The 25,384-nt window shown below is 43.7% G+C and overlaps 1 protein-coding gene across 1 annotated transcript in view; it reads right to left on the reverse strand.

Moving 5' to 3' along the window:
* The window catches only part of IL18R1 (interleukin 18 receptor 1), a 77,569-nt gene that overhangs the window by 30,334 nt on the left and 21,851 nt on the right, over positions 1 to 25,384 (reverse strand). The window contains exons 4-6 of the mRNA XM_073614761.1: positions 20,737 to 20,908; positions 11,011 to 11,179; positions 2,189 to 2,257 (exon numbers count right to left, since the gene is read on the reverse strand). Of these exons, the coding sequence (XP_073470862.1) occupies positions 2,189 to 2,257; positions 11,011 to 11,179; positions 20,737 to 20,908 (410 nt within the window). The remainder of the gene's footprint in view (positions 1 to 2,188; positions 2,258 to 11,010; positions 11,180 to 20,736; positions 20,909 to 25,384) is intronic.

Below are 25,384 nucleotides of genomic sequence, written 5' to 3' on the forward strand. Positions count from 1 at the left end.
AGAAATCCTGAAGGCGGTGCTTGGTTTTGGGGCCCCGTACGCGGCTAGGCTCCCAAAAAGTCCCACACATGTGGTATCCCCATACTCAGGAGGAGAAGCAGAATGTATTTTGGGGTGTAATTCCACATATGCCCATGGCATGTTTGAACAATATATCATTTAGTGACAACTTTGTGCAAAAAAAAAAAAGTTTGTAATTTTCCCGCAACTTGTGTCAAAATATAAAATATTCCATGGACTCAGCATGCCTCTCAGAAAATAGCTTGGGGTGTCTACTTTCCAAAATGGGGTCATTTGGGGGCGGTTTGTGCCATCTTGGCATTTTATGACCTTCAAAACTGTGATAGGTAGTGAAGAGTGAAATCAAAAATTTATGCCCTTAGAAATCCTGAAGGCGGTGCTTGGTTTTCAGGGCCCCGTACGCAGCTAGGCTCCCAAAAAGTCCCACGTATGTGGTATCCCCATACTCTGGAGAAGCAGCAGAATGTATTTTGGGGTGTAATTCCACATATGCCCACGGCATGTTTGAGCAATATATCATTTAGTGACAACTTTGTGCAAAAAAAAAAAGAAAAAAGCTTGGGGTGTCTACTTTACAAAATGGGGTCATTTTGGGGGGGGTGGTTGTGCCATCTGGGCATTTTATGCCCTTCAAAACTGTGATAGGTAGTGAGGAGTGAAATCAAAAATATACACCCTTAGGAATCCTGAAGGCGGTGCTTGGTTTTGGGGCCCCGTACGCGGCTAGGCTCCCAAAAAGTCCCACACATGTGGCATCCCCATACTCAGGAGAAGAAGCAGAATGTATTTTGGGGTGTAATTCCACATATGCCCATGGCATGTTTGAACAATATATCATTTAGTGACAACTTTGTGCAAAAAAAAAAAAAAAAGTTTGTAATTTTCCCGCAACTTGTGTCAAAATATAAAATATTCCATGGACTCAGCATGCCTCTCAGAAAATAGCTTGGGGTGTCTACTTTCCAAAATGGGGTCATTTGGGGGCGGTTTGTGCCATCTTGGCATTTTATGACCTTCAAAACTGTGATAGGTAGTGAAGAGTGAAATCAAAAATGTATGCCCTTAGAAATCCTGAAGGCGGTGCTTGGTTTTCAGGGCCCCGTACGCAGCTAGGCTCCCAAAAAGTCCCACGTATGTGGTATCCCCATACTCAGGAGAAGCAGCTAAATGTATTTTGGGGTGCAATTCCACACAAGCCCATGGCCTGTGTGAGCAATATATCATTTAGTGACAACTTTTTGTAATTTTTTTTTTGTCATTATTCAATCACTTGGGACAAAAAAAATGAATATTCGATGGGCTCAACATGCATCTCAGCAATTTCCTTGGGGTGTCTACTTTAAAAAATGGGGTCATTTGGGGGGGGTTTGTACTGCCCTGCCATTTTAGCACCTCAAGAAATGAGATAGGCAGTCATAAACTAAAAGCTGTGTAAATTCCAGAAAATGTACCCTAGTTTGTAGACGTTATAACTTTTGCGCAAACCAATAAATATACGCTTATTGACATTTTTTTTACCAAAGACATGTGGCTGAATACATTTTGACCCTGCTTCACAAACTTGAGGTGTGCTTTTAGGCATGCTAAGACAAAACACTATAATATTGAGAGGCCACTTTAGGATGCTTTAAGTGTAATTCAAGGTGTCTAAAGTACTACTTAAAGACTTATGAATCAGGACCAACATATTTTGCTTAAAAGGGCTCTTTGTGCCCATTATAGTAAACCTGCCATGAGAATAAGACAAATGTGGTTAGTTGCCTTGTTGTAATGCTGACCCCTGGGTGCACATTAAGTTTCAGCATCATTATCTCATACTTATTTGGAATCAATGACTTAAACCAGGGGTCTTCAAACTACAGCCCTCCAGTTGTTCAGGAACTACAATTCCATCATGCCTAGTCATGTCTGTGAATGTCAGTGTTTTTCAATACCTCATGGGATGTGTAGTTCCGTAACAGCTGGAGGGCCGTACTTTGAGGATCCCTGACTTAAACTATTAAACATATTGGCTTAAACTATTAAAATAAGGGCATTAGGGTTTTTCTTTCTCATTAGAGGTTTTCTTTAAAATCAGACATTTAGGACTGGTTAATCTTAAAAAATAATTACTATTAATTTTGCAATTATAAACAAGATGTATAATAATATTTAGGAGTCTACCTACCCATCTCTACTTCTGTGATAACAGTGCTTCCCAAGCCGGTTATCCTAGGTCTTACATGTTCTTGTACATCTTAAAGTAAAAAAAATAAATAAATAAAATAATTACCTGACATTTGTAAATAGTATCGGTATTCCCATCCACTGACAAGCAGTGTACAGATAATTACAGTGGGACCAACAAAGAGAAAGCATGACTCAGTAGCTACTACTACAGAGCAAAGAGAAGTAATGCTGTAATTGCTCCACCATTTAGTCAATTTCATAAATGTGTATTTTTTATATTTGTTATCGTCAGTGCTTAAAAATAAAAGAAAACATATTTTTTTTAGTTTGTTAAATATGAAATTTTGCTTATGAATAATTTTCATTTTCATATACAGCCACCAAATGGAGCTCTTGGTTCCTTTGGCTCCCTATTTCCCTTTAATTTTCCTGTTGGTACTAACCTCAATAGCTCAAGGTAATGGGAGTTAGAGCAGTGGTTGATTTTGGCCCCCCTCCTCATTGCATCCAATAGAAATTAATTCCTAACCTATTTGGAAAGGTACTGGTGGACAGCGCTCAATGGACTGGATGTGGAAATGGTGAAAAAGTCAATAGGGCAACAAATAAAGGCAATGTTTTTATTCCATCAGTAAACAAGGTAATAGATAAAAAAAGAGCCAATGATACCATTTTGGATCCCAAGGGCGTTGAAGGTTTAACACCATGCGAAGGGCTGGCTGGTGGAGCATGGAGGGGCACCAATAGTCCATGCTGTGGAAGATGGAGACCTGGTCCGGAGAGAGAGCGGATGGCTGGAGGCAGAGACCCAGGTGTGTGTGGGAGGTAACACTGCCGTGAGTTGCAGGATGGTATGTTGCAATCGAGGACCCAGCTGGAAAATCCAGTGACACTGCCTTGAGAGTGTCTCTGCCGATCATGGTGGAGGGGAAATAACAACCAGGAAGCAGAACCAGAGACCAGGGGAGCTCGGCTGTACTGACGGCGGGCGCGCCTTGATGACGTGCGGTACCAACCGTAAGTGTGATGGAAGGTGGAGGCCAGTGAACCAGCGCTTTGTGATAGCTATGGCAGTGATAATGCGTATGTGCGTGAAACGTGTCATCACAGCAACAGAGGATCCTGTGTTTTCCACGCTGGTTCACGGCCTCCACTTTCCTTCACACTTATGGTTGGTACTGCACGTCATCAAGGCAAGCCTGCCATGGACATGGCTCGGCTCCTTTGGTCTCCGGTTCTGCTTCCTGGTTGTTATTTCCCCTCCACCATGATCGGCAGAGACACCCTCAAGGCAGTGTCACTGGATTTTCCAGCTGGGTCCTCGGTTGCAACATACCATCCCGCAACTCATGGCAGTGTTACCTCCAACACACGCCTGTGCCTCTGCCTCTAGCCATCGGGTTTCTCTCCCCGGACCAGGTCTCCAGCTTCCACAGCATGGACATTGGTCCCCCTCCATGCTCAACCAGCTGCCCCTTCGGATGGTGTTAACCCTTTAACGCCCTTGGGATCCAAAGTGATATAGTTGGCGCTTTTTATTTTCATTTAAACTTTATCTACTACCTTGTTTACTGATGGAATAAAAACATTGCCTTTATTTTTGGCACTATTGACATTTTCATCATTTCCACATCCAGTCCATTGAGCGCTGTCCACCGGTACCTTTCTTTCATGCTACATCCTTCCATATGTCTTTGGTCAGTTGCACTGGTTCTAGTTAAGTCATAACTTTCTGGTTGCCATATACCATCATATGATCCACAGTTTCTAGTGCTTAAGGAACTATGGGGGTTATTTACGAAAGGCAAATCCACTTTGCACTATAAGCGCAAAGTGCACTTGAAATTGCACTGAATGTGCACTTGGAAGTGCAGTCGCTGTAAATCTGAAGGGCAGATCTGAAATGAGGGGAAGCTCTGCTGATTTTATCATCCAATCATGTGCAAGCTAAAATGTTGTTTTTTAATACCCTTGCATGTCCCCCTCGGATCTACAGCGACTGCACTTCCAAGTGCACTTTCAGTGCAATTTCAAGTGCACTTTGCACTTGTAGTTTGCACTTGTAGTGCAAAGTGGATTTTCCTTTCGTAAATAACCCCCCATGTTTCTAACCTATTTGGAGGTCATTTTTTGGTGAGTTAACATGCTTAACAAGGTGCATTCAACAAAGCTTAATGTGTGGAATGAACACAAAGCAATTTTGTAAAAAACCTGCGCTCATGAGAAAACAGCCAATAAATTGAATGTTAAAAGTGCATAGTGAAGCTGCAACAAATATACTTCAAATATTAGTGAAGTGTATAAACCATAAATAAACTTAAAATGTGCGCTGGCATGAATAAAATTAAAATTAAATCTGCAACAAACAAGGTTTCCTGAAAGGCCACCCGAAGCTGTAGTATATACCTTAAAACAGGGGTCTCGAACTGGCGGCCCTCCAGCTGTTGCAAAACTACAAGTCCCATCATGCCTCTGCCTGTGCGAGTCCTGCTTGTAACTGTCAGCCTTGCAATGCCTCATGGGACTTGTAGTTTAGCAACAGCTGGAGGGCCGCCAGTTTGAGACCCCTGCCTTAAAATAAACCACAGTGCTGCAAAATGACAAATTACAAAATATAACACATCTCCGCGAAAGAAAATATATAAAAAACTGAAGAAAATTAAAAGTTCAAAAAAATGTGATTGAAAACAAAAAACGCTTGAAAAGCGCCACATTCAGTTTGTGAAAAACGGAATTACAAGAAAAAACGTGGGTGAAGAAGATGAACCGTTCTTTTAGTGTATCACATCAAGGTGGGAAAAGGTAAGAGGTATAAGAACACTTCCAAACCACCGATAGTTGCGGGAGAGTAGTAATGGCTGTACTCTTAACAAACTTGTTGGACCTCCTGTGTAGCGAGGTCATATGAGCTTGCAGATACAGCCCTCTGCAGGGACAAGTGGGAGACGATGTCCTGGTCCTGCTCACAAGCGTCACCCGCTTCCAGAAGTTGTCTCCGTTTCAGCATCAGGGGGGAGACTCTTTTTAAGCTCGCTGAGGGGTGATGGCGAGAGATTGAAGAAACAGCCTTACTGATACTTACTGATTACTGATAATGTGTGCAATGAACACAAAGTGGCTCTAATATTCATCATCATTTCATATGGAGATTGTTTAGAAATTTGGATTGCTATTCTCGATAAGAATTTCTTCACATCACATGAGGATTAGAACTCTTGGATAGGCACATCTAATATGATATTTTGAGATATGTAAGAAGGCCAGTATGCTGGCCTGAATTTATAGGAGGAGCCCGTGGGGGTATTTAACCAGCCCGCTCATTTCCTGTGCGCGATACTACGTCACTAGGCCGACTATTCGAGATTCGTTAGCGTTCGCGAGTTCCGTCTTCGAAGTTCCCGAGGCTTTCGTTACCGTCATGGTTTTGTACAATGTGCCTGGCTCGGCTGTCGCAGGTAGGGTTTTTTTACATTTGACCTTCATTTCATGCATTTATGTTAGATATCTTGGCACCAGACCGAGTCATTCATAAAAACCCTACACATAGCCGTATTGTTAGCCACTCACTCGCACCGCTATCATAAACAAACATTTCTACACTTTACGTACTTCATTACGGGTCGAACCTTGTAACAACAGTATCGCACCGCTCCGTCTAAACGTGTCACAAATATTTTTACATCACCGTACCATGCTCCCCAGACAGGTTGTTGCCAGTCGCAAATCGCGGCACACCGACTTGTGTCTCAGTCGTAGCAAATCATTTCAACCATTTCAATCATTTTAATCATTTCACTAATTTCTCTGTCACTTACCACGCTCCGATTCAAATCTAATGGCATCAGTGATGCACCGATTCGTCCCGGTGTGCCCCAGTTGTTTTTCGGCCTCATTTCAGTACATGCTCCAGAGTCTGGTTCGTTGTTAGTCGCAGTTTACGGCTCACCGATTCATGTCTTTGTCATGGCAATTATTTCACTGTCACGAATCACGTCCCGGGTCGAATCCAGTCGCATCCTTATGCACCGATTCGTCCCGGCGTGCCCCAGGGTTTTTGGCCTTATTTCAGTACACGCTCCAGAGCCTGTTTTCGTTGTTAGTCGCAAAAAATTCAGCTCACCGATTCGAGTCTCTGTCATGGCAATTTCACTGTCACGTATCACGTTCCGATTCGAATCCAGTCGCATCCGAGATGCAGTGATTCTTCCTGGCGTGCCCCAGGGTTTTTTGGCCTCATTTCAGTACATGCTCCAGAGTCCGGTTTGTAGTCAGTCGCAGTTGCCAATTCGTGCCTCCGTCATGGCAAATCATTTCATTTCACTGTCACGTATCGCGCTCCGATTCGAATCCAGTCGCATCTGAAATGCACCGATTCATCCTGATGTGTCCCAGTTGTTTTTGGCCTCATTACAGTACATGCTCCAGAGTCCGGTTCGTTGTCAGTCGCTGCCGCGGCTCGACCGTTTCGTGCCTCTGTCATGGCAAACAGTTCATTCATTCATTCATTCACACATTCATTTCACTGTCACATCCGATTCAAATCCAGTGGCATCCGAGATGCATTGATTCGTCTCGGCATGCCACAGTTGGCTTGGCCTCATTTCATTTCATTTTTATGTTCCACAATTTGATTACTTGCTTGTCGCAGTCGCGGCACCGATTCGTGCCTACATCCAGGCATAAACATTTCACTCATTTCATTTCATGCAACAGTCGCATCAAAAGACTCAAAACCACTCCAAATAGACAAACTTGCATAAACGCACTGCAAAGTTACACAAGTCAGTCATTAAGTCACCTTTTCAATTCAGATAGTCAAACCCCTCACCAATTGTCATATGTCATTTCTCTCTCCAGGTCAGTCAAGTTCAGTAAGTACACCCTGCAGCAAGTTGGACGGTATTCCCCCAGGTAAAAAAAAACAAAAAACACACCCGTCTAAAAAGGACAGGAGCTGAGTACGTATGCTGACACAGAAAGAGAAACAATCTAGACTTTATGTCACCCTCAATAGGTTCCGGTCGACCATCTTGCAACCTCAAAAGACAGCACATCACTTCCAGGTCACAAGCCACCTAAAACCATGTCTCAAGCTGGCAGCGAAGACTTCACTGCCCCTCTGTCACCTTCCCCAATGTCAGACAGTGGCAGCGTGCAGTCCCTCAGAGGATCTACCATCCCCAAATTAACGCCGGAACTGAAGCGCAGGGGTGTGCCTTTCCCCGCTACAGCCAGGAAGGCAGAGCTTTTCAAACTCCTCTTCCCCCCGCCAGCCACAGCTGGGCCCAGTACTCAACAGGCTTCTCTCCAAACAATTTCCGCTGCTATATCACAACTTCACACCATGGTGTCATCTTTGTCAACTACAGTCATGGATGTCCAAGCCAGAGTGGCACTCTTGGAGGCCACGACCATCCCTGACCCACCCACAGTGCAGGTTCTGACACCCCTTCCTGCAGGTAGTACAGGGACAAGTCCCACTATCTGCCCAGAACATCTGGTTCCAGCCAGCATTAGGAAGGACATCCTGGACGGCAAGGACGTCAACCTCGCCTCCCTACTCATTTCAGTCCACGACTTAGCAGAGAACAAAGCCTATACCTGGGGAGACGTGTCAGTGGTCCTCCAGGCCAAAGATCCTAGGCTCAACCGAAAGTTGTCCATCCCAGAGTTTGTGCTGGCCTTCGGCATGGTCAGGGATGCTCAGCCTTCCCCAGCAGAAGGGAAGAGCTAGATCTATATCTCCACACCGTGGTGGACTTGGGCTACAAATATGGAGGTTTTTCAATTTCAGACAATTTCAGACAGGCACGGATTGGAGCCGTTTGGACACTGAATTGTTCTGCTGTCACTTTGCTGGCATGCGCTCACCATTGTGCGCTATTTGCCAATCCTCCTCCCACACCGCTGCCTGGCGCCAGTAAAAGCCCGGGAGCTACATGATCAGAAGAACAAATGGGAGGAGTCTACCCTACTTGATACCGTGTGGGACGCGTGTATGTGTTTGGCGCCAGAGAAGAAGAGAGGCCTCGTGATCGTGCTGAGAAGATCAGAGTGTGGCCATGTCTTTTTCGGCAATGCAGCCAGTTATGGGACCAGGAATGTTCCCAGCGAGCACCGTGTCGAGTACTGTGTTGACCGGAACCCTGCTTACAGATACCGGTATTCGTCTGAAGCCGCAGGGGAGGTTTGTTCTCTACACCGTTGGAGATGTTGAAGGGCTGGGCATGATTTGCCACAAATGTGAGGGACTGGCCGTACATCTCCATCCATTTGGTCGTTTCCCGCAATGTGGAGAATATTTGTTTGTGGTGGAGCAGCCTACCATGTCGCCCCATGCTTATCGTATGGACTGGGCTACAGGTGTCGCCACAGTAGAAGCTGCTACTTCTGCTGGAAGAGAACGGCAGGCCGTGACTTTGCTTGTTGCTACTGAGAGTGTTCTGGAGAGAGATACTGCTGTTACCGATTCATCGGCGGACATTACTTTGATTTCCACGTCTACTACACCTATCCCTGTTGTACCTGTCCAGAAGAAGGTGGGATATGTGAAGGCTTCCCGCGGCCGTGGTCGAGGCCTACCCCAGAGACTACCCGAACCGGATCCAACAAAGTCCACGTCAGGAACAGGTGAGCAATTGTTGGGGAATGTATCTGGGACTGTAAATAGATATCTGCCAGCAGAAGAACTGGGAGATTCGGAGATAGAATCCATGCCGGATCTCTCTGGTGATGACCTATTTGAGACTATGTCACAAGAGTTGTTATGGACCCAAGGCTAGGATGTCGCCTCTGCCATGACTCTCCCTGAATGGACAGCCCTGAGTTCTGGGAAGACGTCCCCTTGTGTGGAGCCACACATCACTGTAAATGAGACATTGTCGAAAGTTACTAGTTCACTTCAGACACCGGCTGGGTCTATGGTGAACAAGTTATTGGACTCGTGTGTGCCTCCTGGTATTGGGAAAAATAGATCCTTACCGAAACTTGCACGTTTGCAGAGAATGTTGAACAAGCGTGTCGCTACGGAGTATGGTTTGGAGTTCCCATATGTCCCTCGGGACATAATGCAAGTGATTGAAGCTAACCGGGAACTTTGGTACAGTGAAGCTGTTTGGGACTATTTGTCTGTGCCTAAGCCTTTCCGGAAAACTGGTTGTTCTATTGCTATGGATGAACGTTACAGTGGATGTTTTATGCACTGGAATTATGGTCGGCACATTAATGCTGACAAAGTGGTCATTTGCAGACCCGGAAAAGATGATGTTGTGTATTTCATCACTACCGTGGATAAACTGAGAAAGACACCGACATTGCCAGATCCCCGGTTTTATTGGTAATTATGGACAAAAGAACTTTGAGTTAGTTAGTGTCAGTGCATAGAGAACTTCGTGGTCAAGATCTGAATACCCATCTCAGTGTTTTAAATCCAAGGACTTCTTTTTGATAGCCGGATTTTCTTCATTTAAGAAAAATTGTGTATATATATATAGGGATGTACTCCTAAAGATTAATCTGCTATGGATAATGGGAAGAGAGTTTCATTTTTTCTAAATGAGACTTTGCTCCTGACACAGTATAGGTTGCATGTATGTTTAATATGTTTTCTTTTTCAGGAACTATTTGATCCCTTATCAAGCTGTTAGGCTTTTCAGCTAAGATAGATAGTGAGGAAATGTACAGTCATAGGATGGTTTTGTTTGCGGATGTGAACATATTGTTTTACAAATGTTAATCTTATAATGTCTCTCTACTGTCCTTCCTTCTTCTTTGACTAAATCCAAGTTTTAAGCTCAAATACCTACTCTCAGGCTTGGGAGTTATTTGTTTTGTGACAGACGTTGAGGACAACGTCTATTGTAGTGGGGGGAGTATGTAGCGCTGGTAGATTTTTATCTCCAGCTGATAGGTAAATTTAGTGAGTCGTTTATTATAGGAAGTTAGGTTCGCCTCTGTTCCAGCTTGGCTGATGTTGCATGCAGTTCCGCATTGTGCCGGTGGGTGTCGTTGTCACCATCGGCAGGTGTTGGAAAAGCAACGTGTTGAAGCGAATGAGTGCTCCTCTGTCCCGGAGATAACAACATATATATGGTGCAGCTTGGCAAGTGGACCCTAATGCCCAGTTGCTGCATATATGCATTGCTGCATTGTACTGGGGCGGGTTCTTATGTCAACTCCAGAACTGTGACTGAGCTATCGCTGACAGCTTACGGTCATCCACTGACAATCAGGAATTGGAAGAATGGGTTCCTGATTACATCATCATGGTGCAGCCAATCAATGTGAACAAATGAACGGCTGTTAAATAGGTTCCCTGTTCTGACCATCAAGTGTTCAGTAAATTAAAAGCATGCAGTAATGTAATAGCTAGCAGTTTTTGATTCTTCTTGCGCTAGTAGTAGAGCATAGATAATATGGAGTTCTTTAAAAAAAAAAAAAAGGCTCTGAAGTATTGAAACATGTTTGTAAATGCATGATTGTGATCTATGAAGAAATAAATACAGGCTCGGAAATTGCTGACAAACAAATTACTATAAAGTTACCATAAATTTATATTGCCAAGGGTTTAGTAATAGAACATGCACTTCACGCTCAGAAAGAGGAGATTATACAGGTAAAAAGCTGTACTTACAACTGAAAACATTACTATGTAATAGAATCCTTTAAAAGCGTGCGCTTGTTTGTTTGTTTTTATTTAACTTAAAAGAAACTGTAATTCTTCCTGTTTTTTATTATTGTTTAATTTAGAAAAAACAATTACAAAAAAAACCCACCACAAACATACAACATGTACTTTTACATTCCCCATCACTACTTTACCTTTTACTTTTTTGGCATGGTCATCTACTATAAGCCTTGTTTTTCCTGAAATGTTGTAATATTGTCCATTGTGTACATTAGTGATAACATATGCATATATAGCGGAATCTGAAACCTTTAAAGCTTCAAATGAAAGCTCATTGACGTTCTCAGCATAGATTGTACAGTTCTGGAAAACAATCCAATATGTAAATATATATATGTTAAACAAAGCATCAACATGCAAGCAATTAAAAAGCACCACATATTTTTCAGATGCATGTAGTCAGTTTGTCATTGGTCTGTCTTGAAATGCATGTTGCAGCCGTACTATAAAACTATGTCTATAAATATCTAGTAACAGAGTGAGATTTACTAAAACTGGTGCACACAGAATCTGGTGCAGCTGTGCATAGTAACCAATCAGCTTCTAACTTCAGCTTGTTCAATTAAAGTGATTGTAAGGCTTCGTGTTTTTTTTTATTTAAATAACAAACATGTCATACTTTCCTCCACTGTGCAGTTCGTTTTGCACAGAGTGGGCCTGATCCTCAACTTCTGGGATCCCCCGACGGCGCTGGTAGCTCCTCCCCGCATCGTAGGACTCAGTTGAGCGTGCTCTGTTTGAAGCTGTGGAGCTTGGTGTAAGTGGAGCTTTTTTAAGTGGGAGTTATAAACAAGAGTTAGAGTATACAAGTCTTGCTGTCTGTTGGTGTGTGTATTGCTGCTGTCTGCTGGTGTGTGTATTGCTGGTGTGTGTATTGCTGCTGTCTGTTGGTGTGTGTATTGCTGCTGTCTGTTGGTGTGTGTATTGCTGCTGTCTGTTGGTGTGTGTATTGCTGCTGTCTGTTGGTGTGTGTATTGCTGCTGTCTGTTGGTGTGTGTATTGCTGCTGTCTGTTGGTGTTTGCTGGGTTGCATTTTGGGGACTTTTCCTTTTAGTTTTTATCTTGCCTTTTGCTGTCACTTTTTAAATAGCTTTTCTTTTTTTTTTTTTTTTTTTTTTTTTGTTTCACCAGTCTATCAATTAAGGGTGTGGTTAATTGCTCCCAGGTGACTATTTAACTTGTTGTAGGACTCAGTTGAGCGTGCTCTGTTTGAAGCTGTGGAGCTTGGTGTAAGTGGAGCTTTTTTAAGTGGGAGTTACAAACAAGAGTTAGAGTATACAAGTCTTGCTGTCTGTTGGTGTGTGTATTGCTGCTGTCTGCTGGTGTGTGTATTGCTGGTGTGTGTATTGCTGCTGTCTGTTGGTGTGTGTATTGCTGCTGTCTGTTGGTGTGTGTATTGCTGCTGTCTGTTGGTGTGTGTATTGCTGCTGTCTGTTGGTGTGTGTATTGCTGCTGTCTGTTGGTGTTTGCTGGGTTGCATTTTGGGGACTTTTCCTTTTAGTTTTTATCTTGCCTTTTGCTGTCACTTTTTAAATAGCTTTTCTTTTTTTTTTTTTTTTTTTTTGTTTCATCAGTCTATCAATTAAGGGTGTGGTTAATTGCTCCCAGGTGACTATTTAACTTGTTGTAGGACTCAGTTGAGCGTGCTCTGTTTGAAGCTGTGGAGCTTGGTGTAAGTGGAGCTTTTTTAAGTGGGAGTTATAAACAAGAGTTTAAAACAGGAGGTTATAACAGGGGTCATAGTACCTGTGTAGTGTGAGTATCTGAGTGTTGTCTGAGTAGTGTGTGTGGATCTTGTGTATTGTGTACCTGTGTATTGTCTTGAGTATTAGTGCCAGGAAGCTAGTTGTTAGGTAATTTGGACAGGGTAAAATCCCCAAATCCTCACTAAATTTAATAGGTACGATGCCCGGCGGGTGTGGAGAGGCGACTCTTTGTACATCTTGCCGCATGTATGCGTTCCTTGATCATCCGATCGAGGGCGAATACTGCTGTGCAAAATGTAAGCACATTGTTTCCCTGGAAGCCCAGGTTCTGAATCTGGGGAAGCAACTGTCAGCACTGAGAAGTCCCTCCATACTAAAGGTGAGCCAGGAACGTACACGGCAGGTGCCGGCAGGGGCCAGCACAGAGGCGGGTGGAGACAAAGAGGTGCAGGCACTAGCAAAGAGTAGATGGGTGACAGTCAGGAGGGGTAGAGGGGGAAGTGCCAGGGAGGCCGATCCAGGACTGGAGCATCCCAATAAGTACGCTCCATTGAGTGACATTGGTGTAACCAGTCAGGGACCAGCACTGCTGGAGTTGAGGGACTCTCCTAGCTGCCAGGGGAAGAACTCCTCCAGTGAGAGTGGGGGGGCAGCAAAGGGAAAGGAAAGACAGATTCTGGTGGTAGGGGACTCAATTCTTAGAAGGACAGAGAGGGCAATCTGTAACCAAGACCTGAAGCGCCGAACAGTATGTTGTCTACCGGGCGCTCGGGTTCGGCACATCACGGATCTTGTGGACAGATTACTGGCAGGGGCTGGGGAAGACCCGGCTGTCATGGTGCACGTTGGCACCAATGACAAAGTCAGAGGCAGATGGAGTGTCCTAAAGAACGATTTTAGGGACTTAGGAGCTAAATTGAGGAAAAGGACCTCCAAGGTAGTGTTCTCAGGAATACTACCGGTACATCGAGCCACACCAGAGAGGCAGAGGGAGATTAGGGAAGTAAACAAGTGGCTGAAGAGCTGGTGTAGTAAGGAGGGGTTTGGGTTCCTGGAGGACTGGGCCGACTTCTCAGTCGGTAACCGGTACTATAGAAGGGACGGACTGCACCTAAATGAGGAGGGTGCAGATCTGCTGGGAATGAAGATGGCCAAAAAGTTAGAGGGGTTTTTAAACTAGGCGATGGGGGGGAGGGTCCAGAGACAGTGATAGCCAGCGCGGAAGATATTCCAGAGGGTAGTATTGGAGGCATTAGTGGTAGGTTAACCAAAGCACAAAAACACAAGGTGAGTATAGTAGCAAGTCCAAGTTGCAATCTTGAAACACCCAATACGAGGACAATATGCGACCGGTCTAAACTATGTGGCATGTTCACCAATGCCAGGAGCCTGGCGGACAAGATGGGTGAACTAGAGATACTGTTGTACAAGGAGGATTTGGATTTTGTGGGAATTTCAGAGACCTGGTTCAACAGCTCTCATGATTGGCTGGCAAACATTCAAGGGTATACCCTATACCGCAAGGATAGAGAGGGTAAAAAAGGGGGAGGGGTATGCCTATATATCAAGAATAATGTACAAGTGAATGTGAGAGATGACATCACTGAGGGGGCTAGGGAGGAGGTGGAATCTTTATGGGTAGAGCTCCAAAGGGATGAAGCTAAGGGGAAAATAATACTGGGAGTATGCTATAGGCCCCCTAACCTGAGGGAGGAAGTGGAGACGGATCTCCTATCACAAATTGGATTAGCAGCAAGGATGGGAAGTGTTATCATAATGGGGGATTTTAATTATCCAGACATAGACTGGGCGGAGGGAACCGCGCATTCATTTAAGGCTCGCCAGTTCCTTAATGTCTTGCAGGACAATTTTATGGGTCAGATGGTAGACGCACCAACTAGAAATAAAACATTACTAGATCTACTGATTACCAACAATACAGACCTGATAACAGATGTGGAAATACGGGGCAATTTAGGTAACAGCGATCACAGGTCAATTAGTTTCAGTATAAATCACACAAATAGGAGACATGAAGGGAACACAAAGACACTGAATTTCAAAAGAGCCAACTTCCCTAAACTACAAACCTTGCTAAAAGGCATAAATTGGGATAAAATATTAGGAACAAAGAATACAGAGGAGAGATGGGTTTGCTTTAAGAGCATATTAAATAAGGGCATTAGCCAATGTATCCCATTGGGTAATAAATTTAAAAGAGCGAACAAACATCCTGGATGGCTTAACTCCAATGTAAAAATGCATATAAAAGCAAAGGAGAAGGCCTTCAAAAAATACAAGGTTGAGGGATCATCCACAGCATTCAGAATTTATAAAGAATGCAATAAGAAATGTAAGGGTGCAATTAGGATGGCTAAGATAGAACATGAAAGACACATAGCGGAGGAGAGCAAAAAAAATCCCAAGAAATTCTTTAAGTATGTAAACAGTAAAAAAGGGAGGACAGACCATATTGGCCCCATAAAGAATGAGGAAGGACATCTGGTTACAAAGGATGGGGAGATGGCAGAGGTATTGAATTTATTCTTCTCCTCAGTATTCACGAGTGAATCGGGGGGCTTCAGTAACCAAAACTGCAGTGTTTATCCTCATGACACAACACAGGAAGCACCTACATGGTTAACAGAGGACGGAATTAAAATTAGACTTGAGAAACTTAACATTAATAAATCACCGGGACCAGATGGCTTGCATCCGAGGGTACTTAGGGAACTCAGTCAGGTGATTGCCAGACCGTTGTTCCTAATTTTTACAGACAGTCTATTGACTGGAATGGTGCCAGCTGATTGGAGAAAAGCCAATGTAGCACCAATATTTAAAAAGGGCCCAAAAAACATCCCTGGGAATTACAGACCAGTTAGCCTAACATCAATAGTATGTAAACTCTTGGAGGGGATGATAAGGGACTATATACAAGATTTTAGTAATAAGAATGATATCATTAGCAGTAATCAGCATGGATTCATGAAGAATCGTTCTTGCCAAACCAATCTATTAACCTTCTATGAGGAGGTGAGTTGCCATCTAGATAAAGGAAGGCCCGTAGACGTGGTGTATCTGGATTTTGCAAAAGCATTTGACACAGTTCCCCATAAACGTTTACTGTACAAAATAAGGTGCGTTGGCATGGACCATAGGGTGAGTACATGGATTGAAAACTGGCTACAAGGGCGTGTTCAGAGGGTGGTGATAAATGGGGAGTACTCAGAATGGTCAGGGGTGGGTAGTGGGGTCCCCCAGGGTTCTGTGCTGGGACCAATCCTATTTAATTTGTTCATAAATGACCTGGAGGATGGGATAAACAGTTCCATCTCTGTATTTGCAGACGATACTAAGCTAAGCAGGGCAATAACTTCTCCGCAGGATGTGGAAATCTTGCAAAAAGACCTGAACAAATTAATGGGGTGGGCGACTACATGGCAAATGAGGTTCAATGTAGAAAAATGTAAAATAATGCATTTGGGTGTCAAAAATATGAATGCAATCTATACACTGGGGGGAGAACCTCTGGGGGAATCTAGGATGGAAAAGGACTTGGGGGTCCTAGTGGATGATAGGCTCAGCAACGGCATGCAATGCCAAGCTGCTGCTAATAAAGCAAACAGAATATTGGCATGCATTAAAAGGGGGATCAACTGCAGAGATAAAACGATAATTCTCCCACTCTACAAGACTCTGGTCCGCCCGCACCTGGAGTATGCTGTCCAGTTCTGGGCACCAGTCCTCAGGAGGGACGTACTGGAAATGGAGCGAGTACAAAGAAGGGCAACAAAGCTAATAAAGGGTCTGGAGGATCTTAGTTATGAGGAAAGGTTGCGAGCACTGAACTTATTCTCTCTGGAGAAGAGACGCTTGAGAGGGGATATGATTTCAATTTACAAATACTGTACTGCTGACCCCACAATAGGGATAAAACTTTTTCGCAGAAGAGAGTTTAATAAGACTCGTGGCCACTCATTGCAATTAGAGGAAAAGAGGTTTAACCTTAAACTACGTAGAGGGTTCTTTACTGTAAGAGCGGCAAGGATGTGGAATTCCCTTCCACAGTCGGTGGTCTCAGCGGGGAGCATTGATAGCTTCAAGAAACTATTAGATAATCACCTGAATGACCGCAATATACAGGGATATGTAATGTAATACTGACACATAATCACACACATAGGTTGGACTTGATGGACTTGTGTCTTTTTTCAACCTCACCTACTATGTAACTATGTAACTATGTAACTATGTATAACCCCTAGAAGAAGCGCTCTCCTGGGGGGTTACCTTGCGGGCGCGCTCCCGAGTCTAGCATTCGTCGTCCACAGACGCCGAATGTAGGACTCGGCCCCGGCTCCCGCGTCATTGGATTTGATTGACAGCAGCGGGAGCCAATGGCTGTGCTGCTATCAATCTATCCAATCAAGAGCCGAGAACCCCGGGCAAAGAGGAAGAGTGCTTCTCCAGCGGGGGAATAATGGACTCAGGTGAGTAAAACGGGAGGTGGGGTTGGGGGCCGGTCAGTGACAGAAGTTTTCTCACCTTAATACATAGGATGCATTAAGGTGAAAAAACATGAGGGTTTACAACCCCTTTAAGCTTTGGCACTACCTAGAAGCTGATTGGTTACTGTGCACAGCTGCACCAGATTGTGTGTGCACCAGTTTTAGTAAAGCTCCCCCAGTATTCCTGATTTTAACTCTGTAATTTTCTGCACAAAAAAACTTTTAAACCTGCACAATCATAACCTACAGTTTAAACAAAATGTGCTGACAAGCATGCATCCCTTTTAAAGAGAAATGCACGCCATTCCTGAAAATACCCGGGTTATGGCAGCTGGCGATTTGCGTGAAGTGGTAAGTAGCATGCAGATGTTCCCATCATCGCACTTGTTGTACTGTATTAACAAGTATCTGTCAGTCAAAACTTTTCAGCATTATTTTCTCCAATAGAGCTTCCCTGGAGGTGTCATTAAGGTCTGGTCATTAAGGGGGGAAATCCTTCCGGTTCTTAAGTGGTTAATCTCCTCTTCTCAACAGAGAATACATTTAGTTCAGTTAATATTTCCTCATAGCTGAGCTCCTCCATGCCTCTTATCAGTTTGGTTGCCCTTCTCTGCACTTTCTTAAGTTCTCTGATATTCGTTTTGTGAACAGCGCCCAAAACTGAACTGCATATTCTTGATGAGGTCTTACTAATGACTTGTACAAAAGCAAAATTACGTTTGAAATCTAAACCTCTGTTAGTACAAAAAAATATTTTGCTAGCTTTTGAAACTGCAGCTTTACATTGGATGCTATTTTTAAGTCTCTGATCTACCAGAACACCCAGATCTTTCTCAACTATAAACTGCATCAGCTGTTTAACTCCTAGAATGTATGATGCATTTAGCCCTCAAGTGCATAACTTTACATTTATTTACATTAAACCTAATTTTCCACTTTATTGCCCAATTAACCACTTAAGCCCTGGACCATTTGCCTGCCCAAAGACCAGAGCACTTTTTGCGATTCGGCACTGCGTCGCTTCAACTGAAAATTGCGCGGCCATGCGACGTGGCTCCCAAACAAAATTGACATCCTTTTTTCCCCAAAAACAGAGCTTTCTTTTGGTGGTATTTGATCACCTCTGCGGTTTTTATTTTTTGCACTATAAACAAAAAAATAGCGACAATTTAGAAAAAAAATGCATTATTTTTTACTTTTTTCTATAATAAATACCCCCAAAAAATATATAAAAAAAACATTTTTTTCCTCGGTTTAGGCCGATAAGTATTCTTCTACATATTTTTTGGTAAAAAAAAAATTGCAATAAGCGTTTATTAATTGGTTTGCGCAAACGTTATAGCGTCTACAAAATAGGGGATAGTTTTATGGCATGTTTATTAATAATTTTTTTTTTACTAGTAATGGCGGCGATCAGCGATTTTTAACATGACTGCGACTTTATGGTCGACAGATCGGACACTTTTGGCGCGATTTTGGGACCATTCACATTTATACAGCGATCAGTGCATTTATGTAAATGTGACAGGCAGTGAAGGGGTTAACCACTAGGGGCAGTGAAGGGGTTAAGTGTGTCCTAGGGAGTGATTCTAACTGTGGGGGGCATGGCTATGTGTGACACACGACACTTATCACCGTTCCCGATTACAGGGAGCTGTGATCAGTGTCCTGTCACTAGGCAAAATGGGGAAATGCTTGTTTACATCAGCATTTTCCCATTCTTCCTCTCCGTGGGATGATAGCGGGTATCCCCGCAGACAACGAGTCCGCGGGACCCGCGATCACACTCACGGAGGTCGTGGCGGGCGCCCGCCCGCAAACCGCTTCGTATAGGGCAACAAAAGGTACGTTAATCTGCCTGTACGTGCTCTTCTGCCGATGTATATCGGCGTGAGCCGGTCAGCAATCGGTTAAACAGTGCATTGAGGTTGGCTTGTAAGTTGGAGACATTCTATAAGGATGTTATTCCACTGCATAGCTTAGTGTCATCTGCAAAGACAGAAATGTTACTTTTAATCCCAGACCCTATATCATTTATAAATAGATTAAAAAGTAAGGGTCTCAACACTGAACCTTGGAGTACACCACTAATAACCATAGACCATTCAGAGTATGAATCAATTATCACTACTTTCTGAATACAGTTTTCTAACCAGTTTTCTAATTATTTCCTAACTGAATTTTCTAAGCCTGTAAATTCTAACTAAGGCTCCGTTCACATTTGGCATTTTGGGATCTTGGGCAGAATTGCTGCAATTCCGTCTGTGATCTCAAATTGCACTGCAGTTGCAAAATGTATGTTCAGGTGCCATTAATTTTGACTGCACCTAAACACGGTGGGGTTTTGCCACGATTATTGTGCAATAAATTACATGGCAATCATGACAAACTGCAACTCGTGAAGCTTGTCGCCCAATAGAATCTCCTGCTCATTTGAAGATGAATGGCACCTGAACATGCATGTTGTAATTTCAGTGCGATTTGAGGTCACAGGAAGAACTGCAGCGATTCTGCCTGAGATCCCAAAATGCCAAATGTGAACAGAGCCTTGAACATTAGGCGCATGTGGGAAACTGTCAAATTCTTTTCTAAAATTCAAGTATACTATAGCCACAGCCACTCCTTTGTTTAGGTTGTGCTTACCTCCTCATAAAAAGAAATTAAATTTAATTGACAACTTCGTTCTTTCATGAGTCCACGCTGACTATAGCATAAAATATTATTTTCTGTGTAGTCTTTTACTACATTCTCAAGCATCTCCTCTTCTAGAAAAGTTAAACAAAACAATCTGTAATATCATATATTTCCTCCACTATTTGCATGCTGGGTCAGTGAAGTCACAAGGGGGCATAGGCACCAGGTGATGTCACCAGGTGGCCCCGCCCCTTACCTATTAATAGTTGTCAAACGGCCAAGCAGGCGTTCAGCGGTAAGCCTTTTTTTACGGTCGTAGCGTTACTTTTTTTCTTTTTTTTGGGTCCAACAGTGCGGCAGGCATTGTGATTGATGATAGATCTACATCAGGGGACATTGTTTTTTATTTTTTTAATAAAGAAAATGTCAAAAACTGACTCCTGTCTTTTCTTTGCTGAATGAGTAGGGGTACAATGTACCCCTACTCATTCATATAGGGGGAGGTGGGATCTGGGGTCCCCCTTGTTAAAGGGGGCCTCCAGATCATGATAAGCCTCCTACCGGCAGACCCCCACAACCAGGGTTGTCAGCAAGAGACCCTTATACCCATCAACGTGGGGACAAAGTGCCCCAAATCATGCCCTCCCCCATGTTGCGGGCATGGGGGGGGTGATTTCAAATAGAAAGAAAAGTACCCATTTTTAACTTCTTCTAAAACTGTGCAGAATATAGAGCCTAAATTATTCTGGCAATTGGGTTGTCAGCTGAGGATTGTGCAGGTGGCAAATAACTGACACCAGGGCCATTCAGTATTTGTTTTATGTCCTCCCTTGACCAAACATGTAAACTGACACAATTTCTTCACGCCATGGAAACTGCTTTGACCACTGTAACACATCCCTGATGCTAAAATTGTTGTGTTATATGTTTATGTATTATAAGGTTTGTAAATTAAATAACCTATCTCATTACTGATTTCACCTACAGGATGTTACAGAAATTATATATGTACCTTATACCATACAACGGAGTAGCTAGTGCTTTTAAATTTATGAGGTAGATTATATTTGATAATTGCTGCTGTTCCCACAGTCTTTGATAAACGGTCTGTTGACACCACATCTCTGCAATAGTTGGGATTTTTCTTCTTTACATTCAAAGCTTTCACTGTATAATCTTTTCCCCTAAACAAAACAAAAAACAAAAAGAAGAATGAAATAAAATGATACATCAACAAGCATTTAAAATGTAAAAACATTTTGTTTTAAGATTTCCAGATGCCTCTTTCTCACGCTGTGTCCCCAATGGGATCAGGGTTAGCTACCGTCCTGCCTCTATTCTTCACTACTTGGCGAAACATACACAAATGACTGTTGCTATGCTGGTCACATTTTTTATGTTTTTGACTTTTTCAATTGACTTAAAATATACATAAGATTTAATAACTAGTGAAGAAACGCTTAGGGTGGAGCCTGCACCGGTGACGTCATCAAGTTTTTCCTCTTAGGAGGTGGTTGGGCAAACAATATAGGAAGTGAAGTGAAGCCGATGGAGACGCCACATGTTGCTGTATTGATTTCAAACGACTTTTACCTTGTAAGTATAACCCACTCGTTTTTATTAAATCCTCTTTTACAAAGTACTACACTATGGGAGCATTTCTTTTTTATGTTTTCTGAGCATTACCAGTTCTAGCTGCAGTTCCAGACAACTTTAAAGGTCCTGGGGAGACCGTTTTTCCCTGAGCTTGGTGAGACTACTGTTTAGTGGTCACGGTAAGCAGGCTACTCTACACACTTGGGTGTGGAGTTGGACGCACTTTATATGAAGGATTTTTCACGATTTCCTCCTCTGTAGCTTATCATCTCTATCGACACTGATGGGTGTTACCTCCTTGTTATTTATGGACTTGAATCTCAATGGGACTCTGCTTTAGTTTTCTTTCACTTGATAAATTGACTAATATTTTCACTAGCACTGCATCTATCTTGCATGATTTATATATATATATATATATATATATATATATATATACTGTATGTCCCTCTTGTGTATCATAATTTTTAAAAATGCTGTGAAAGTAACAGGCCCATAGTTCACTTTCCAAAGTGAATGGTAACAAGCAAGATGAATCTGTGTTAACTGTGAATTTTCAGTCATGTAAGAGGGGCATACAAAATACATTGGATTTTTGCTACCACAGGACTAGGTATTCAAAGAGGTTGATTTAACAAAGGAAAGTAGACTGTTCACTTTCCAAGGGACGATGCGATTTGCAAAGAAAATTTTCCTAAGAGCAAAATGATTGATGTGAAACTCTAAACACGAACAGAAGTGCCAAGTCTTACCACAGGATGGACTGTGGAGACTAGGGATGAGCCGAACACCCCCCGGTTCGGTTCGCACCAGAACCCGCGAACGGACCGAAAGTTCGCACGAACGTTAGAACCCCATTGACGTCTATGGGACTCGAACGTTCGAAATCAAAAGTGCTCATTTTAAAGGCTAATTTGCATGGTATTGTCCTAAAAAGGGTTTGGGGACCCGGGTCCTACCCCAGGGGACATGTATCAATGCAAAAAAAACTTTTAAAAACGGCCGTTTTTTCGGGAGCAGTGATTTTAATGATGCTTAAAGTAAAAAAAAAAAAGTGAAATATTCCTTTAAATATCGTACCTGGGGGGTGTCTATAGTATGCCTGTAAAGTGACGCGTGTTTCCCATGTTTAGAACAGTCCCTGCACCAAATGTCATTTTTAAAGGAAAAAATCTCATTTAAAACTGCTTGCGGGTTTAATGTCATGTCGGGTCATGGCAATATGGATGAAAATCAGTGAGACAAACGGCATGGGTACCCCCCAGTCCATTACCAGGCCCTTTGGGTCTTGTATGGATATTAAGGGGAACCCCGCACCCAAATTAAAATAAGGAAAGGTGTGGGGCCACCAGGCCCTATATACTCTGAACAGCAGTATACAGGCGGTGCAAACAAGACAGGGACTGTAGGTTTGTTGTTAAGTAGAATCTGTTTGTAATTTTGAACATTTTTAACGTGTTTAGCTCCAGCCAAAAAATCTTTTCTAAGCTTTTTGGAAAACATAGGGAAGGGTTATCACCCCTGTGACATTTGTTTTGCTGTCTTTCCTCCTCTTCAGAAGATTTCACCTCACTTTTTTGTCCCAATGAAAAATGTTTTTTGAAAATTTGGGTTTTTTTGTGGAACAAGGATTGGAAAGCATCAGTGGAAAGGAGAAATTGTTTTCCCATATTAACTCTTACAGGAAAGAATTTCCCTTCCTAGGGGTAGATTTCATCTCACTTCCTGTTGTCTCCTTCCGTTTGCAAGTAGGAGTCGTTTGTAAGTTAGATGTTTGAAAGTAGGGTCCTGCCCTATATACTCAGCAGAAATTTGGGCCTTAGGTGTTGCTGTGGCCACAACACTGTAAGCCCTCACAGGGCCCTGCTGTGAAATATTAGATCAAGAATTGTAATTACATGCCCCTGTTGAACAGGAGCTGAAAAATTAGGCCTTAGGCACTGGTGCTGGTGCCACAACACTGCAACCCCTCACAGACACTCTAGTTGGAACGCAGGAACGAGCCCTGCTGCAAAGTATTGCTTCAAAAATTGTAATTACACGCCCCTGTTAGACAGGGGCAGAAAAATTGGGCCTTAGGCACTGGTGCTGGTGCCACAACACTGCAACCCCTCACAGACACTCTAGTTGGAACGCAGGAACGAGCCCTGCTGCAAAGTATTGCATCAAAAATTGTAATTACACGCCCCTGTTAGACAGGGGCAGAAAAATTGGGCCTTAGGCACTGGTGCTGGTGCCACAACACTGCAACCCCTCACAGACACTCTAGTTGGAACGCAGGAACGAGCCCTGCTGCAAAGTATTGCATCAAAAATTGTAATTACACGCCCCTGTTAGACAGGGGCAGAAAAATTGGGCCTTAGGCACTGGTGCTGGTGCCACAACACTGCAACCCCTCACAGACACTCTAGTTGGAACGCAGGAACGAGCCCTGCTGCAAAGTATTGCATCAAAAATTGTAATTACACGCCCCTGTTAGACAGGGGCAGAAAAATTGGGCCTTAGGCACTGGTGCTGGTGCCACAACACTGCAACCCCTCACAGACACTCTAGTTGGAACGCAGGAACGAGCCCTGCTGCAAAGTATTGCATCAAAAATTGTAATTACACGCCCCTGTTAGACAGGGGCAGAAAAATTGGGCCTTAGGCACTGGTGCTGGTGCCACAACACTGCAACCCCTCACAGACACTCTAGTTGGAATGCAGGAACGAGCCCTGCTGCAAAGTATTACATCAAAAATTGTAATTACACGCCCCTGTTAAACAGGGGCTGAAAAATTGTGCCTTAGGCACTGGTGGTGGCGCCCAGAACCAAAAATGTTCTTACAAGCTATCAGCGTGATGATTGAGGAGGAAGAGGATAATTACTCAGGGATAGTCACTCAGCATCAGCATAGGCAGTCTTTGAAGGGATCTGAGATTTCAAAAAAAATTATTCGGTTACATCAGCATCAGGTGCTTGGTAGCTGGTGGTGATCCAAGACTCATTCATTTTTATGAAGGTCAGCCGATCGACCGAGTCGGTGGACAGACGCACCCTGTGATTGGTTACCACGCCTCCAGCAGCACTGAATGTGCGTTCCGAAAGAACGCTGGATGCAGGACAGGCCAGTAGCTCAATTGCATACTGTGCAAGCTCTGGCCAGTGATCCATCCTCAAGACCCAGTAACCCAGAGGATTTTCGGTGGGAAAGGTGTCCAAGTCTGATCTTGCCCCTAGGTATTCCTGCACCATGTAAAACAGACGCTGGCGATGGTTGCTGGAACCGATCATACCTTGGGGCTGCGGACCAAAAAATTGTCTGAACGCATCGGTCAGACGGCCACCTTCTCCACCGCTCCTTCTTTGACTGACCGAAGCCTCAGCAACACGTTGTCCAGAAACAGGAGTTTGTAACCTCCCAGTCTCTGGGAACGCGTTGCACAGACCTTTCTGCAAGGCCTCCCGAAGATGTTTCATCCTCTGCTCCCTCTGCGATGGCAAGATAAGGTACGCAACCTTACCCTTGTAACGTGGATCAAGGAGGGTTGCCAGCCAGTATTGGTCCTTCTCCTTGATACCACGAATACGAGGATCCTTACGCAGGCTTTGCAGGATCAGGGAGGCCATGCAGCGTAGGTTTGCTGAGGCATTCGGTCCGGAGTCCTCTGGGTCACTAAGAACGACATGGTCCGCAGCCACCTCCTCCCAGCCACGTACAAGTCCATGTGTTTCTTGGGACTGATCCCTTAAAGACTGCTGCTGATGCTGAGTGCCAGGCTCCACCTCCATACTGACACAATCTTCCTCCTCCTCCTCTTCCTCCTCGTCCTCTTCCTGTGTGATCGGCGGGCACGCAGGAACACTGTCTGGATAAAGGGGGCCTTGAGAGCTAAGGAAGTCCTCCTCTTCCTGCCTCTGTTCTGCCTCAAGTGCCCTGTCCATTATTCCACGCAGCGTGTGCTCCAACAGGTGGACAAGGGGGACAGTGTCACTGATGCATGCACTGTCACTGCTCACCATCCTCGTGGCCTCCTCGAATGGTGACAGGACAGTGCATGCATCCCTGATCATGGCCCACTGG

This window comes from Aquarana catesbeiana, linkage group LG02 (assembly GCF_042186555.1).
Source record: "Aquarana catesbeiana isolate 2022-GZ linkage group LG02, ASM4218655v1, whole genome shotgun sequence".
NCBI lineage: Eukaryota > Metazoa > Chordata > Amphibia > Anura > Ranidae > Aquarana > Aquarana catesbeiana.